General features: G+C 32.1%; 1 protein-coding gene across 5 annotated transcripts in view; it reads right to left on the bottom strand.

Moving 5' to 3' along the window:
- Positions 1-16901, bottom strand: part of celf4 (CUGBP, Elav-like family member 4) — a 116331-nt gene that overhangs the window by 22248 nt on the left and 77182 nt on the right. For all 5 annotated transcript variants that reach the window (XM_051092855.1, XM_051092854.1, XM_051092853.1 and 2 more), the window contains exon 3: positions 3995-4043. In XM_051092855.1, the coding sequence (XP_050948812.1) occupies positions 3995-4043 (49 nt within the window). The remainder of the gene's footprint in view (positions 1-3994; positions 4044-16901) is intronic.

Here is a 16901-nt window from a genome sequence, read left to right as displayed (position 1 = left end):
TTGAAATACGACAAAAATAAATAAAATTCACATTTTTAAAATTAGGATTGTCAAATGAAAGGGAGTGAATATGAAAAATATGAACTACAAGATTAATTTTATTTAAGGTAAATAAATATAAACTAAATAAAAAGAGCATATTAAATAATTTAAATAAAACAAACTTAGTCCTTTTTCCCCTTGAACCATAAATCCAGCAGCCTGATTCCAAAATTTGTCAATAATTCATACATCACCTTAATATATATTTTAAAACTTAAACTTGGTTGACAGAAATGTTGTTCCAGGAGCACCAGTGACTGTTGATCTACAAACATGTCCTGTGTGTAAATCACACTGTGCACGCTTCCTGATAATAGCAGGACAGAAAAAGCTATTTTGTTTAGAACAACAAGTCTTTCGTTTAGTTGTCTCTAACCCATGCTTCCAACTGTTTCCTCTCATTCCCTCTGATATCCATCCTTATTTGTCTCCTATGACCAGCCCCCACCTCCACGTCTTCTCTCTAACTCTCCTTCAAGTCTCTTTCTGTCTTTGCGTCTCTCACTTCCTTTCCTTGTCTTTCCCACTTTGACCTTTAGATCTTTCTCTCCATCCCGGCGTTTCACTTTAAATGACTAGTGAATGGATCGGTCGGGGACGGCACATCAGTTTTGCCAGTGGAATCAGAGGGCTTTGCAGGGACATATATTGCGCTTTTACAGGGCTAACAGGGGGATAAATTCAGCTGTCCATCACGACAAAGACAATTGATCTGTCAAGTGTGAGTAAAGGAAGACGCTCTCAATTAGAGGATGGAACGTATGGCATGAAATGAAGGGAGAGACTGTGAAGGAGAAGAGAGATGCCTCTGTGTGTATGTCTGGCTCTCTCTGTGGGTCCATCAATCTTAGTTATCTGGAAAATCTGACCCGAAAAGGGGGGAAAGACGGGCTATCTCTCACCAAACTACTTCCACTTTGTCTGTTAGTGACACACAGACACACACATGCAAGTCAGTGTATGGAAACTCAATTCCACTCCCATAAACAGAAAAACACACTTACAAATAAGTATTTTAAGCTAAAATTAAACCATTTTTATGTTCTTGTGATGTCACAGGAGAAAAAAATCCATAAAATCCCTTAAGTAAACTGGGAATATACACTACTGTTCAAAAGTTTGGGGTCAGTAAGACTTGTAATATTCTTTAAAGAAGTCTCTTATGCTCATCAAGGCTGCATTTATTTGATTAAAAATATAGAAAAAAACCCAGTAATATTGCAAAATGTTTTTACAATATAAAATAATGTTTTTTATTTTAACATACTTTAAAATAGAATTTATTCCTGTGATGAAAAGCTGAATTTTTATCAGCTGTTACTCCAGTCTTAAGTGTCACATGATCCTTCAGAAATCATTCTAATATGCGGATTTATTATTAGAATGATCAATGTTGGATAATATCAACAGTTGTGCTGCCAAATATTTTTTGGAACCTGTGATTTTTTTTTTTCAGGATTCTTTCATGAATAACAAGTTTAAAAAGTACAGTGTTTATTCAAAATATAAATATTTTATAACAATGTAAATTATTTATTATTAACTTTTAATAAACTTTTAATTATTAACTTAATACATCCTTGGTGAATAAAAGTATTAATTTCTTAAAAAAAAAAAAAAAAAAAAAAAAAAAAAAATAAAAATGTACTGCCCCCAAACTTTTGAACGGTAATGTATATATATATATTATATTTTTTATAATTTTTTGATATAAGGGAACCTTTGTAAGTTATAATGATGTAATAAGGGAACCCTTTAAAGTTATTATGATGTCATAGGAGAACATTTTTAAATTCTTTAAGTTCTTATGATGTCATAGGAGAACCTTGATGTTTCTTTATATGTTCTCCATAACCACACTCTTAAAAATAAAGGTGCTTCACGATGTCATAGAAGAATCTTTTTTGTTTAAATGGTTCCATAAAGAACCTTTAACATTTGAAGAACATTTCTGTTTCACAAAAGGTTCTTTGTGGTGAAAGAAGGTTCTTCAGATTATAAAAAGGTAAGAAAGAGATGGTTCCTTAAAGAACCTTTGACTGAATGGTTCTTTGTGGAACCAAAAATGGTTCTTCTGTGGCATCACTGTGAAGAACCTGTTAAAGCACCTTTATTTTTAAGAGTGCAACATCTATATCCTGGTGCCTCAAGGAACCTGGCTTCTTTTTTTTCAGTGTTTTTTATGCTACCACTAAGCTTATATGAAGAACTTGTTACAAAGAACTCATAAACTTATAAATAAACAGATCTATTCTTTTAATAAATGTATTCTATTAAAATGATTATTTCCTGCAATTTTTTTTACACCCATAGTCATAAAAAAAAGAAAGAAATATTTTAAATATGTTTATTCCAAATTAATCCTAATGATAATACTTACATGCACAGTGATCAAAATCTTTTATACATTAAATTATTTAAATTTAATACTAAATTTATTTAAAAATGACTTAAAAATATTATGTGATTATTTTTACAAGCCTATTTATTGTACTTTTGTAAAAACTAAAAAAAGCTTAAATATGTTTTCTGATTTTGTTTTACATACTTATAAAAAAAAAAAAAAAGTACTACAAATATAAACAAATACACGCCAGGAAAATCTAAACGATTAAATTGATGTTAAAATAGTTTTCTAATTATTAATGATTTATATCTTTAAATTGGATTAATATTAGTAATTTCTAGTATTCTAATATTATAGAATATTAAGTGTTCTATTGAAGATTTCATGTGATGATTTTGAAGTTCGTGAAATAAAATAAAATGAATATGGAAGCTTGTTTCAGCCATGGGATAAAAAATATATATATATATATTAATCATTTTAATATTAAGTATTCTAATATTCTAAAATATTAAGTATTCTATTCAGTGTATTTCATGTGATGATTTTTACATACCATTAAAAAAAATTATAATAAAATAAAATACAGCTTGTTTCAGCTATGGGATAAAAAACTAAATAATAAATATGATAAGTATTCTATTTAAAATCTTATTTCATGTTTTGATTTTCACATACAGAAATTATTAATATAAAATGTAAAAAAGTCTATCTCAGAATTCTATTTTTTTTTTCTTACAATTCTGAGAAAAAAAATTAGGACTTACAAGTAAATTTAAAGTTACAATTGCAAGATATAAACTTAAGTAAGAATTGAAAAGACAACAGTTTTTATTTTTATTGTAGTGGTGGGAAAAACTGAATTGGAAGATGTAAATGTAAAAAAAGTCAGAATTGCAAGATAAAGTCATAATTGAGATAAAAACTCTGAATTGTTTTTAATAGTTTATTCCAATGGCGGAAAAAAAAAACTTTGATAGCTAATCAAAATAAGCAAATAAGAACATTAAAAATAGTCTAAGAATCTTAAATTTCATTTTAACAATGATAATTCTTCTGTCCATAAATTTGTTTCCCCATCACGCCACCATTTGCCTCAAAATAATTCATTCTAAATGACATAATGAAAAGGAAGTGACATTATTTGAATTTTAAGAAGCCATAAATAAAATACTAATACTGAACATGATAAATTATATATTTGTTCTCCCATTTACACTTTTAAGAATCCCCAACCTTACTATAAAACTACTATAATATACTCTTTCCTATAACATCCATACTAAAACTTAAAAGTATGTGTGTGTGTGTGTGTGTGTGTGTGTGTGTGTCTCAACTAAAACTCAAAAAAGTAGTTCTCTCAGCACCTCAGTGTAGGGTAATAATCAGACAAAAGGAGTGACCCACACTTATGTAAGGCGTGCAAGGGCCGGCCCAAGATCCTCTGGGGCCCTGTATGACTGTCGGGTCTCATCGAGGTGCGTCATTATATATGACACTTAAGAAGGGGACATCTACCGGTAATGGTGACACTGATTTAGAGCGACAGGAAGGTGGGGGGAGAAATAGGAAAGGAAGAAGAAAAAAAGAGAAGTGGAAATCTACCTCCCCTGCTCTCACTGTCAGCTGGCTTCACCTGGATTGGCCTGTTCATCTGTGCAACAGAGAGAGAAGAACGAGGGAGGGGGAAAAGACAGGACAGACAGAAAGAAGGGAGGAAAAGACAAGAGAAGACATTAGATTTGTAGCTGAGGACAAAAACTATTCAAGTGAAGTGTTCACATTTGCAGTTAGTATCAGTGGGGTGGTATATGAGCCATTCCAGTACTATTTGTGTCCATAGTGCTTGATGAAATGCCCACGAAAAACTGATAGGAAGTGTTTTGCGAGCTTGAATTATGTTAATTCAGAATCAATTATAAACTTATTTAGTTTCATGTGATACAGTTGGTGAAATTCTTTAAAAAAAAATGTAAAAATGAAGATTAAGCGTACTGTACAAAATTCAAAATGAAAAACTTATATTAAAATTATTATATCCTTTAATTTTTACACACCCATACAGTCATTGAAATTCTTTTAAAAAATAATAAAATAATAAAGCTTAAATATGTTTACTCAAAATTAATCATGGTGATTTTTACATGTCCAGTCATCAAGAGATTTTATAAATTTAATTATTCAAATTTAATGATAACTTAATCTATTAAAAATATTTTTTATGTGATGATTTTTACATGCCCAGTCATTTTAATTTTGTAAAAATTAAAATAAAAGCTTGTATGTTTCATGTTATGATTTTATGTACTCATAGTCAAAATGTAAAAAAAAATAAAATAAAATAAATAAAAAAAATAAAATAAATAAAAAAATACTACATATACAAGATCAAAATCATATATAAATGATCCAAATAATATTAACATATTTTTCTAAAAGTTAATGATTCATATATTTAAATTAAATTAATGTTAAAATTGATTTCAACAACAATAATCATGTCATGATTCTACATACCCACAGTCAAAATATAAAAAATATATATAATAAAATAAAAAATACTAGAAATAATAATCAAAATCAAATTATCAAATTTATATTAAAATAGTTTTCTAATAATTAATGATTCATATATTTAAATTAAATAATATTAAAATTGATTTCAACAACAATACTTCTCCATGAATGTTTTGTCAATTTAACATACCCATAGTCAAAATGTAAAAAAAAAAAAAATAATAAAATAAAAATACAAAAAATAATAAGAAATCAAAATCAATTGATCAAATTTATATTAAAATAGTTTTATAATAATTAATGATTTATATATTTATATTAGTTTAATATTAAAATTGATTTAAACACCAATACTTAATTTCATGAATACATTTCATGTCATAATTTAACATATCCATAGTTAAAAATTTAAATAAAGTACATTAAAATACTAGAAATAATAAGAAATCAAATCAAATGATCAAATTTATATTTCTAATAATGATTCATATCTTTAAATTAGATTAATAATAAAAATTGATTCCAACAACAATACTTAATTTCATGAATATATTTCATGTCATAATTTAATATACCCATAGTAAAAATGTAATACTCGAAATAATAAGAAATCAAAATCAAATGATCAGACAATACTTCTCTCCATAAATTTTGATTTTCCCTGTCACATTTGCCTCTAAATAATTCATTTTAGATGACATAATGAAGAGGAAGTGACATCATTTGAGATGTAAGGAGCCAAGTTCAAAGTTGAGAAGTTCTCATTTCATTTAATATTCATAAATTGCTGTTCTTTCATGCTTGACACAATTTCTCAAGCATAACATTCATCCTGGCACATGAAATAGGCAGACAAAATTGCTTATTTTTTCCTACTATTTATAGAAAAGTGAGCCTCAGCAAATTTGAAGTTTTAAGTTTAAAACCTACCCCCACAACAAAGAATATCTCAACATATTATTTAGCTTAAGATGGTATAATGCAATTTATTAACACTTAAAACTAATATTTTTGTCTTATAGACTAATGCAAAAGAAAAATGTAATTATATATTGACCTTACCAACTGGAAAAGGTCAATATTTCTTAAAATTAGTAATTTACAACTTTACAACAGAGCAGAGTAAACGTCAGACACACAAAGCAATTCAGAAGAAAATATTAAAAGAAACAAGTCAGAGAATGCACACATTTGCATACATCTGTGTTTGTGTGTATGATTGGCACTTGAATACAAATGTGTGTGTTTGTGTGTGTGTGAAGTCTCACTAAAAGACGCTCACCATCATAAAGTGTTTCGTTCTGCTTCCTTCACTCGTGGCAGATTCCCGAATGACTCCGGCTCAATAATACATGTAAGCCATGGAACGGTCTGCGGCAATCAATTTTTAATAATGCCAATTGTCACGCTGCCAGCAGGAAGGAGACGAGAGGAGGGGAACGGACCCGTGCGCAGTGGCGGATCCTGGCATAGAGCGTACAGACAGTCGCACAGGGCACTGCCCCCAAAAATAAGACACAGACTTCACTTCTCTATCGCTCATCCACAGCAGTTTACTAGCGAAAATAAGTTGTGACGTAGCAGGTATGTTTTTAAGCGCTTTGCCTCTACGCCCCCTCTCACTGTCTGCACCGTAGAAACAGAAAAAAGTCCTCTTCGGCTGCTAAAGCCAAAAATAGGGGAAGCATAATAGCGGTGTATGGTACGGTGCAAGTCAAATTGATCAAATCAAATCAAGTCAAATGTTCCTTGGCTCCAGAAATATATCTGACACTGCAATTTTACTTGGTTTAATAAAAAAGTAAATTTCCTCTGCCTAGCCATATGACCACAGATAGTTATTTTATTTGTAGTTTAAGTACATAGTGTCTTTGCAACCTTGAGCTAATTTTATTTTTAAATAAGGAATGCAGTTTTTCATTTTTTTATGAAAATCATAAAAATGCAATGTTGTGTTCATTATTATTTTTTTATTTTCAATTAGCTGTTTTAATTATTCAACAGAAAAAGTGACAAAAATGCAGTTAATGTTCTTTACAGCAATTTTTAATAAAATCTTGCGATACAGTAACTTCACTGTAAACATTATTGACTCCTTTATTATGTTTTTAATTCTGTTTGGACTAAATTTAGCATCTCCTAAATTAATAAATATTTTTCCCCCCTATTACTCTACATTATTAAATGTCAACACTCGATACCAATAAGCAGAAATATATTTAAAATAAATAAATTAAAAAATGTACATGCCTGGTCATCATAATTTTGAAAAATTTTTGAAAAAAAAAAAAGGCCTAAATGTTTCATGTTATAAGTTCATAACTATAGTCAAAATGTAAAATAAATAAATAAATAAATAAATAATAATATAAAAATAAAAATATTAGAAATACTAAGAGATCAAAATCAAATGATCAAATGTATATTAAAATCAATAAAATAAAATGAAATTTTAGTTAATAATTCTTAATTTTATTTTCAAATACGGAATGCAGTTTTTCATTTGTGGTGATAAATTGTGAAAATACAATGCTGTTTTCATTATTATCTTTTATTTTCAATTAGCTGTTTTAATTATTCAACAGAAAAAGTGACAAAAATGCAGTTAATGTTTTTTACAGCAATTTTCAATAAAATCTTACAATACAGTAACATGTACTGTGAAAATTATTGACTCCTATATTATGTTTTTAATTCAGTTTGGACTAAATTTACCATCTCCTAAAGTAATAAAAAAAAATTCCTATTACTCTGCATTACTAAATGTCCACATTCGGTAACAATAAGCAGAAATGATTTGATCAACAATACAATGATAACAGTAATATTGTGAAATATTATTACACTTTAAAAGAACAGTTTTCTATTTGAATATATTTTAAAATGTAATTTATTCCTGTGATGCAAAGCTACATTTTTAACCTTATTTTTCATCTTAAGTGTCACATGGTCCTTCAGAATTCATTCTAATATGCTGATTTGGAGCTCAAAAAACATTTATTATTATCATCAGTGTTGAAAACAATTGTGCTGCCATATTTTTGTGGAAAGAAAGGATTCTTTGATGAATAGAAAGTTCAAAAGAACAGAACTTTGCAACATTATAAATGTCTTTTAATGATCAGTGTAATGTTGCCTTGCTGAACACACATATTTTATTTTTAAAACTTGCCCTAAACTTTCGTGTAAATACAAGAAACAAAGGAGAATGAATGAGAAAAAGAAAAAATGGAGTTATAACCAAAGTGTAAAAGTTTGCGTGTGCATTTCTGTGCTTGTCCTTGCTTATGCATAATAACGATGAACTAATTAAATACCCTGCAATGCCAATAAACCACCAATTATGTTTATTAAATTCATCTTCCAACTGCATATTTTACTGGACTCACAGTGACTCATTTACGATAGAAAAATACCCACAGTGCACCTGGTCAGCGCACCTGTGGCGTCCTGGCTCCGGTCCAGCAGCTCTAGGGTTTCTCACTTCATAAAGTTCACTTCTTTTTCAGACCTGATCACTCACTCCTTATTTTTCTCCATCCCCAGCATCCCCCTCTTTTATTGGCAGTAAAGCCCAGCTAATGTTTTTAATGTGTTTTGATGCATTATTTATTTTACCATGGCTGCTGATAGTGAGGGCGGAGGGAATAGTGAAAAGAGAGAGAGTGATGGAGAAAGAGAGGATCTGGACATAGATCGGGGAGCAGAACAAGGTCACAGCCACACACACACACACACAGCATCTCGGCATCCCAGCAGGCCTCTACTCACATACATTTTAATGTTTCCCTCCCAATGGCACAAATGGACTCCGCTATGTGTGCTAATTGTGTTCCCACAACCACAATCTCACCCACGAGAGGGACACACTCATACGAGAGCGTTTCTCACACACTCACGGCCTTTATGCATCCTGACAGAGGGACATGCATGAAACCCATTCACATTCCCAGGGTGAATCTGACAGGTACATGTAAAATGATCTAATGCACACTTGCAAAAAGTGACTTGTAAACTTAAAATACAAATCTAATATGAATTTATTCTGTTAGAAAATAATTTTGTTAAATTTTACGGTCATCAAAATTCCCTACAAAATTAAAAGTAAAAAACGAGCTTAAATATGGTAATTCAAAATTAATTAAACTTGTTCTTTTAAAAATATTATTTTATGTGATTAATTTTACAGTCAGTGAAATTATTTTATAAATTGAAAAGCTGATTTTTCTATTAAATATTATAAAAAAATACAAAAGTACTCAGTTACCGAAGTTCTTGTTTATATATTAAAAAGCTTAAATATTATTTTTTAAATTAAATACTATTAAAATATTAGAGTCATCAGTTTAAATACCATATTTATATACACATTTTACATATATATATATATACACACACATTTACTTATTATATATATATATATATATATATATATATGTGTGTGTGTGTGTGTGTGTGTGTGTTAATTCAAAATTCATCATAAACCTATTATATTAAATTTTATTAATATTATATTATTAATTAAATTTTTCTTTTATCAGATATTACTACATTAAAAAGCTTAAACATTATTTTGTTTTTTTATTAAATATTATTAAAACATTAATAAGGTTGTGAGATTAAATACCCATAGTGATCAGATTTCTTTTATAAATGAAAAATGTAAATGTTATTTCAAAAATAACCATAAAGCTATTCTAGTAAAATTTTATTTATATTTTGATCAAATATTACTGATATATTTATTACTGAAATATTCTATTAAAATGTATTTTTAAAATGACATATTATTGCAATTATTATTATCATTAATGTGAGATGATATACATACAGTCATTAAAATTCTTGTATACATTAAAAAGCTTAAATATTTAGTTTTATAAATAAAGTCATGCCATCAAATTTTTTTTATAAATGAAAAAATCTAAATAAAATAATTTAAAATTAATCATAAACCAATTCTATTAAAATTGTGTTTATTAAATATTATTAAAATGATTATTATTAATGTGTGATGATTTTATATACCCATACAGACATTGTCATTGAAAGCTTAAATATGATTTCATTTTTTTGATTATATATATTATTAAAATATTAATAATGTAACAAGTTTAAATACCCAGTCATCAAAATTCTTTTATAAATGAAATATAACATTTTAATTTAAAATGAATCCTAAACCTGTTCTATTACAATTATATATATTTTTAAATTAAATATCATTACTATTATCATTAATGTAAGATGATTTTATATACCCATAGTCATCGAAAATCTTGTATACATTAAAAAGCTTAAATATTTAGTTTTTTTTTTAATGAAATATTATTGAAATATTAATAATGTCATGAGTTTAAATACCCATAGTCATTTAAATTATTTTATAAATGGAACATTTAAATATGTTAATTCAAAATGAATCACAAACCTATTCTATTAAAAATTGCACTTATATTTGTATTAAATATTACAATTATTATTATCAATGTGAGATGATTTTTTATATACCCATACAGTCATTGAATGCAATAAAAAGCTTAATTATGTTAATACAGAATTAATCAAACTTGCTCTATTAAAAATATATATTTTGATTAGATTTTTTTCTATTAAATATTATTTTAAATATTCTATGATTTTTAAATATACATTCATTGAAATTCATTAAAAAAAAAAAAAAAACCTAACAAACATTGCCATGATAAAATAATCAAATATATTAAAACTAGTTTTCTAAAACTATTTAGATATTAACATTCTGAGAGTGTTTCTCTCTTACACACACAGCTTTTATGCATCCCGACAGGAGGACATGCATGAAACGCAGTCACATTCCCATGGTGAATCTGACAGGTACATGTGGAATGAGATCTAGTGCACACGCAGTCGGCACGTTAAAACCGAACGTGATGGCATGTCATAAAACTGAGCCGAATGAAACATAATGTGGCATTTGGAGACATTTGTCATTGTGCTGCGCCACAGGCTTTCACATTACTTCCGAACTGTGATTTCAGAGGCCCCTAGAGGACTTTCATCCGCCACCTCTAGATGGCAGCATTGAGCATGCCAATATCCAGCCTCCCTGAGCTCCACATCACACATTCTGAGAGGGCAAAACCTTTTACACAAAGGAACAGAAAAGTAGTAGAAGCAGAAGCGGCCTCCTAAGCATGTACGTGCGAACACCGTCAAAAATGAGTGTGCGAATCTACTCGAATACAAATGAAATCACCCGTAATTACCCTGCTATCTAAATATATTATTACAAAACACACTTTTCGCTTTCTGTACCTCACAGGCACACCCTCACCTCACCAGAAACCTTCTGTCTCCATCTGTACAGGCCCCGCCGTCCGTATCTCCGCCACTGAGCCACAGCATGGCACGGCCTTATGGTGATGTAACTCTCTGGCATGCTGGCACACACACAAACACCGGGCTAAACGGCCACAGAAACGTACGCGTGGGTGTCACGTCTGCACTGAGGGAGTGTCTTCCATCACAGGGTGCTTTTTTCCTCCTGTTAGCCCATTCTGAAGCACTCCAGAAAGCCATGATGAGCTGTTACACACCACCTGCACGTCCAATTTTGCACTGTTTCTGATACACAAATGCATGTTTGGTAATGCAGACGCTCTAGAATGCCATTTATGTATACATACAGTTAAAGTCAAAAGTTTACATACACCTTGCAGAATCTGTAATGTTAATTATTTTACCAAAATAAGAGGGATCATACAAAATGCATGTTGTTTTTTATTTAGTACTGACCTGAATAAGATCTTTCACATAAAAGACATTTACATATAGTCCATAAGAGAAAATAATAGCTGAATTTTTAAAAACAACCCTGTTCAGAAGTTTACATATGCTTCATTCTTAATACTGTGTTGTTACCTGAATGATCCGCAGCTTTTTTCAGCATTTTTGTGAATTTGAACCCTTTCCAACAATGACTATATGATTTTGAGATCCATCTTTTTACACTGAGAACAACTGAGGGTCTCATATGCAGGTTCAAACGCTTGCTGGTGCTTCAGAAGGAAAAACTATGCACTAAGAGCCGGGGGGTGAAAACTTTTGAACGGAATGAGGATGTGTACATTTTTCTTATTTTGCCTAAATATCATATTTTTTTTCATTTAGTACTGTCCTTCAGAGGCTACAGAAGATACGTTTCCCAAAAGACAAAATAAAATAAATTTACCCTGATCTTCAAAATGTTTCAAAAGTTTTCACCCCCCTTCTCTTAATGCATCGTTTTTCCTTCTGAAGCATCAGTGAACGTTTGAACCTTCTCTGTTAGTTGCATATGAGTCTCTCAGTTGTCCTCAGTGTGAAAAGATGGATCTCAAAATCATACAGTCATTGTTGGAAAGGGTTCAAATACACAAAAATGCTGAAAAACCAAAGAATTTGTGGGACCTGAAGGATTTTTCTGAGGAACAGTGGGCAGTTTAACTGTTCAGGACAAAATAGGGACTCATGAACAACTATTATTCAGGTAACAGCATGGTATTAAGAATCAAGTAAACCTCTTTCATGTGAAACATCTTATTCAGGTCAGTACTAAATAAACAATAACATGCATTTTGTATGACCCCTCTTATTTTGGTAAAATAATTAGCAGATCCTGCAAGGTGTTTGTAAATTTTTCACTTCAACTGTAAAAAATATCTTCTTTTGTGTTCCACAGATGAAAGTCAGGTCTGAAACAACATGAGGGTGAATAAATGATGACAGAATTCCATTTTTTAGTTGAAATATTCCTTTAAGGCTAGTGTTTATGAAGTAACTGGTAAGCAATGTCAAAACAGCGAAACCAACTTTGGTTATGTAAAATATCCTATCTGACCCTTTCTTTCTCTGTTTTGATAAATGGAAAGCACGCAATGAATAATCTATCACTTTTTCCCTCTGCTCTCCCGGAGAAAAATAAGTATGATGAATATCACAGCCTTTATATTCAAATACAAACGGCTGGGCTGTCTGTAAAATACTGTTACAGTGAGCTTTAAAGAAGTCATGCTTTGAATTGCAGTCACGTAGCAAGAGCAGGGAGCAAACTTTTCTACCAACTAAGGCAGAAAAAATTCAAAGTTCATTCTCACAGTAGGAACAATAATATTCCTTTCATTTCCCCACAAAGGGATGAGCGTGCTCTTTCAGGGTTTGTGCAGGAGGAGGTAATTCTTGAAGGATGAGCTAGCCTGCCTTTGTTGTGCCGGGCTCAGATTGCATTGAGAGTCATTCAAGACATGAGAGCCGCCAAACAAATACTAAATAAAAACATAAAGATAAATTATAAATCTACAGGCTTGTGTTTTCCTGACCGGCAAACAAGCAGAGAGTACACTGCACAGTAGCCGAGCTCTCTAACAGTGACAAGGCTTTTAATACAGTGTGGTCCAAAAAAAAATCCAAGACCACAGTAAAAATCAAGATTGAACCTTAAAGGGATAGTTCACCCAAAAATGAAAATTTTGTTATTAATTTACACAAATTAAGATATTTTTGATGAAATCTGAGAGCTTTCTGACCCTGCATTGACAGCAACGCAACTACCATGTTCAAGACCCAGAAAGGTGCAAAAGTATTCAAACACCTTTGGTTTTTTTTTTGTTTTTTTCCCCCCACATTTTATGTTGCAGCCTTATGTTAAACTGCTTTAAATAACTAAAAAACATGTTTGTAACTGCTTTGCAAATTCATTAGAAATAAAAAACTTAAATAATTCCATTGCATAAGTATTCATACCCTTTTCTGGGACACTTGAAATTTAGCTCAGGAGCATTCATATCGCTTGAAGATGTTACTACTCTTTGAGTGGAGTTAACCTGTGGCAAATTCAATTGAATGGGTATGATTTGGAAAGGCACACACCTCTTTTAACAGTTAAAAATGCATATCAGAGCAAAAACCAAGCCCTGAGGTCAAAAGAACTGCTTGTAGAGCTCAGAGACAGGATTGCGTCAAGCCACACATCTGTTCAGTAAATATTCTGCTGCATTGAAGGTTCAGACAAGCATGTAGTCTCCGTTATCCATAATGGAAGAAGTTTGGACTCTTCCTAGAGCTGGCCTCCTGGCCAAACTGAGCATTTGATGGAGAAGCGGCTTGGTTAGACTGGTGACCAAGAAGCTGATTGTCACTCCAGCTGAGCTCCATGATCATACGTGGAGACAGGAGAAACCTACAGAGGGACAAACATCACTGCAACACTCCACCGATCTGGGCTTTACAGCGGCGTGGCCAAACTCTATCCTCTCCTCAGTGAAGACACATGAAAACCAACCTGGAATTTGCCACAAAGCACCTAAAGTTCTCAGATTGTGAGAAACAAGATTCTCTGCTCTGATGAACCTCAATTCCAAGCATCATGTTTGAAGGAAACCAGGCACTGCTCATCACCTGCACAGTACCATCCCAAAAATGAAGTATGGAGGGAGTAGCCTCATGCTGTGGGGCTGTTTTTCAGCGGCAGGGACTGAGGAAATCATTGCTCAATACAGCAAAAGATAGCCTTAATAAAAACCCAGAGCATTCAAAACCTCAGACTGGGCAAAAGGTTCACCTTCCAACAGGACAATGAGCACACAACAAGAGGCTTATATACAACTCTGTGAATGTCCTTGAGTGGCACAGCCACAGCCTGGGCTTGAACCTACTTAAATATTCTGGAGAAACCTGAAAATGTGCATCTGCCCCCTTCAAGCTGACAGAGCTTGAGAGGTGAAGAGGTGAGATGAAGAATGGCAGATAATTGCCAAATGCAGATGTGCAAAGCTTGTCGCATCATACCCAATAAGACGTGAGGCTGTAAAGTTGCTTCAACTGAGTACTGAGTTAAGTGTATGAATACTTATGCCATGTACTTATTTCAGTTTTTTAAATTTAATACATTCGCAAAAGTTGTCACAAATCCGTTTTTGCTTTGTCATGGTGTATGGAGATTGACTGACGTGTGAGACAAGTTATTTAAAGCAGTTCAACATAAGGCTGCAACATAAAATGTTAAAAACACGTAGGGGTTTGAATACTTTTGCAAGGCACTGTACATACACATACACACTATAATAACAAACAAATAATACATCATTAATTAAATAATTAAATAGTGTTTATATAGCAAACTCGTCTTCACGTAGCATGTAAGTGCAGCTTTAAACACCGCTTAACACAATTTCAATAATTAGTGTGCATCACACATCTTCAGTGAGGAAAGTAATCTGGTGGGAACATGCACGGCAACCCGGCGACCTCCGCTCAAGCACAATTTCCACTTGGCACTCTTCAAATGTTACTTCCTGCGTCTGCTTTTTAAGGTTCCTCCTTCCCATTCAGCATAGCCTTATTTTACCCAGAGCACCAGGGGCATCTGCTCAAATTTGGATTTCACTGAATTATTAAACCACCACAGTGCCTATAACTCACACTCATTTTCTTTCGCTCTCTCTCTCTCTCACACACTGCAGCATGTCCTGAGGTAAGTCTTTAAAGCGCCGGAGTCCCGTGGCTCCTTGTAACCTTCCCAAACGACACGGATGGCTGCCTCTTTAAACCCCTGCCACCGTCCTCCTCCTCTCCCGGCGCCCGGGACGCCCGTAAAAACCCTGCGCGTTTTACACCTCCCGCAAAAGTGCTTTGCACCTCGAGAGCTTCCGAAGGGTTTCATTTAATGATCCAGGAGTGTAAAATATCGCATGGCTTTGGAGGCACGTCTATAAATTGTGTCAAATGAAAATGAGACAACTTTACCGGAGGTGGGGTGGGGTGGCGGAGACAGGAAAGTGCTCTTTCAGGACCCGACCCGGTGTGACTTCAATCTGCACAGAAACTCTGCCATAACAGGTGCATTCGGAAGCACCTGGCTAATTAAGCAGGAAAGACTATTTTTCGCCAGGAATGTGATTTGTTCACTTTATTGTGGAAATGACTACTAGGAACTTAAATGTAATGTCACGCAATGAAAGACATCAGCTAATCGAACCCATAAAGACATGAATCTGCCATCTGCCTGTGAAATATTGACATTCAAGGGTTTTTTCTCTAATCTTTTTAGGTCTGTTTCTCACTGCATTTCTTGCATCAATTTTGTCCTTTCAGTTTGAATGTGATTAAAAATGACACAAAACAGCATTCGCAACTCATTTCATTTCTATAAACTGACATTTCACAGAATATTTGCTGGGAAATAACGTAAGGCGGGATTTTATGCATCAGGATTTGACTGGATCATGAAATGTGACTACAAGTTTTAGTTCACCAAAAAATGAAAATTCACTTAAATTTTTATATCACTTGCTCACTAATTTATCCTTTGCAGTAAATGGGTGCTGTCAGAATGAGAGTCCAAACAGCTGATAAAAACATCACAATAATCCACAAGCAATCCACATGACTCCAGTCCATCAGTTAACATCTTGTGAAGTGAAAAGCTGCACGTTTGTAAGAAATGAATCCATTATTAAGGCGTTTCAACTTTAAGTTTAAGCCAAAATAATAACGCTTCCTCCAGTGAAAAAGTCTATCCCTTATTGTCCTCTCACATCAACATTTACTGATATATTTGTTTATAACTGTTTTGGATTATTCTCAGTGCTTGACCTGTGCACATTTCTCTCCTGTTTCAGATAATATGACTTTCTAGAAAGCTATATTATGGAAAGAAGACTCATATTTTAGCTAAGAGCAACTATTTCAAGTTAAAAATACAAAAAACATGCAGCTTTTCGCTTCACAAGATGTTACTTGATGGACTGTAGTCGTGTGGATTACTGATGGATTATTGTGATGTTTTTATCAGCTGTTTGGACTCTCATTCTGACAGCACCCATTCACTGCAGAGGTGAAGAGCACATAAAATAAAATAAAATAAAATAGGCAGGAGTCATGTGAAGCATAAAAGTAAAATAAAATAAAATAATAAAACAAAACAAAATTGGCAATGTAGAGGTCAGTTAAAGAGCACATAAAATAAAATAAAATA

Source organism: Labeo rohita, chromosome 21 (genome assembly GCF_022985175.1).
Source record: "Labeo rohita strain BAU-BD-2019 chromosome 21, IGBB_LRoh.1.0, whole genome shotgun sequence".
In the NCBI taxonomy this organism is placed as follows: domain Eukaryota; kingdom Metazoa; phylum Chordata; class Actinopteri; order Cypriniformes; family Cyprinidae; genus Labeo; species Labeo rohita.
This window is presented reverse-complemented; position numbering and strand designations above follow the sequence as displayed.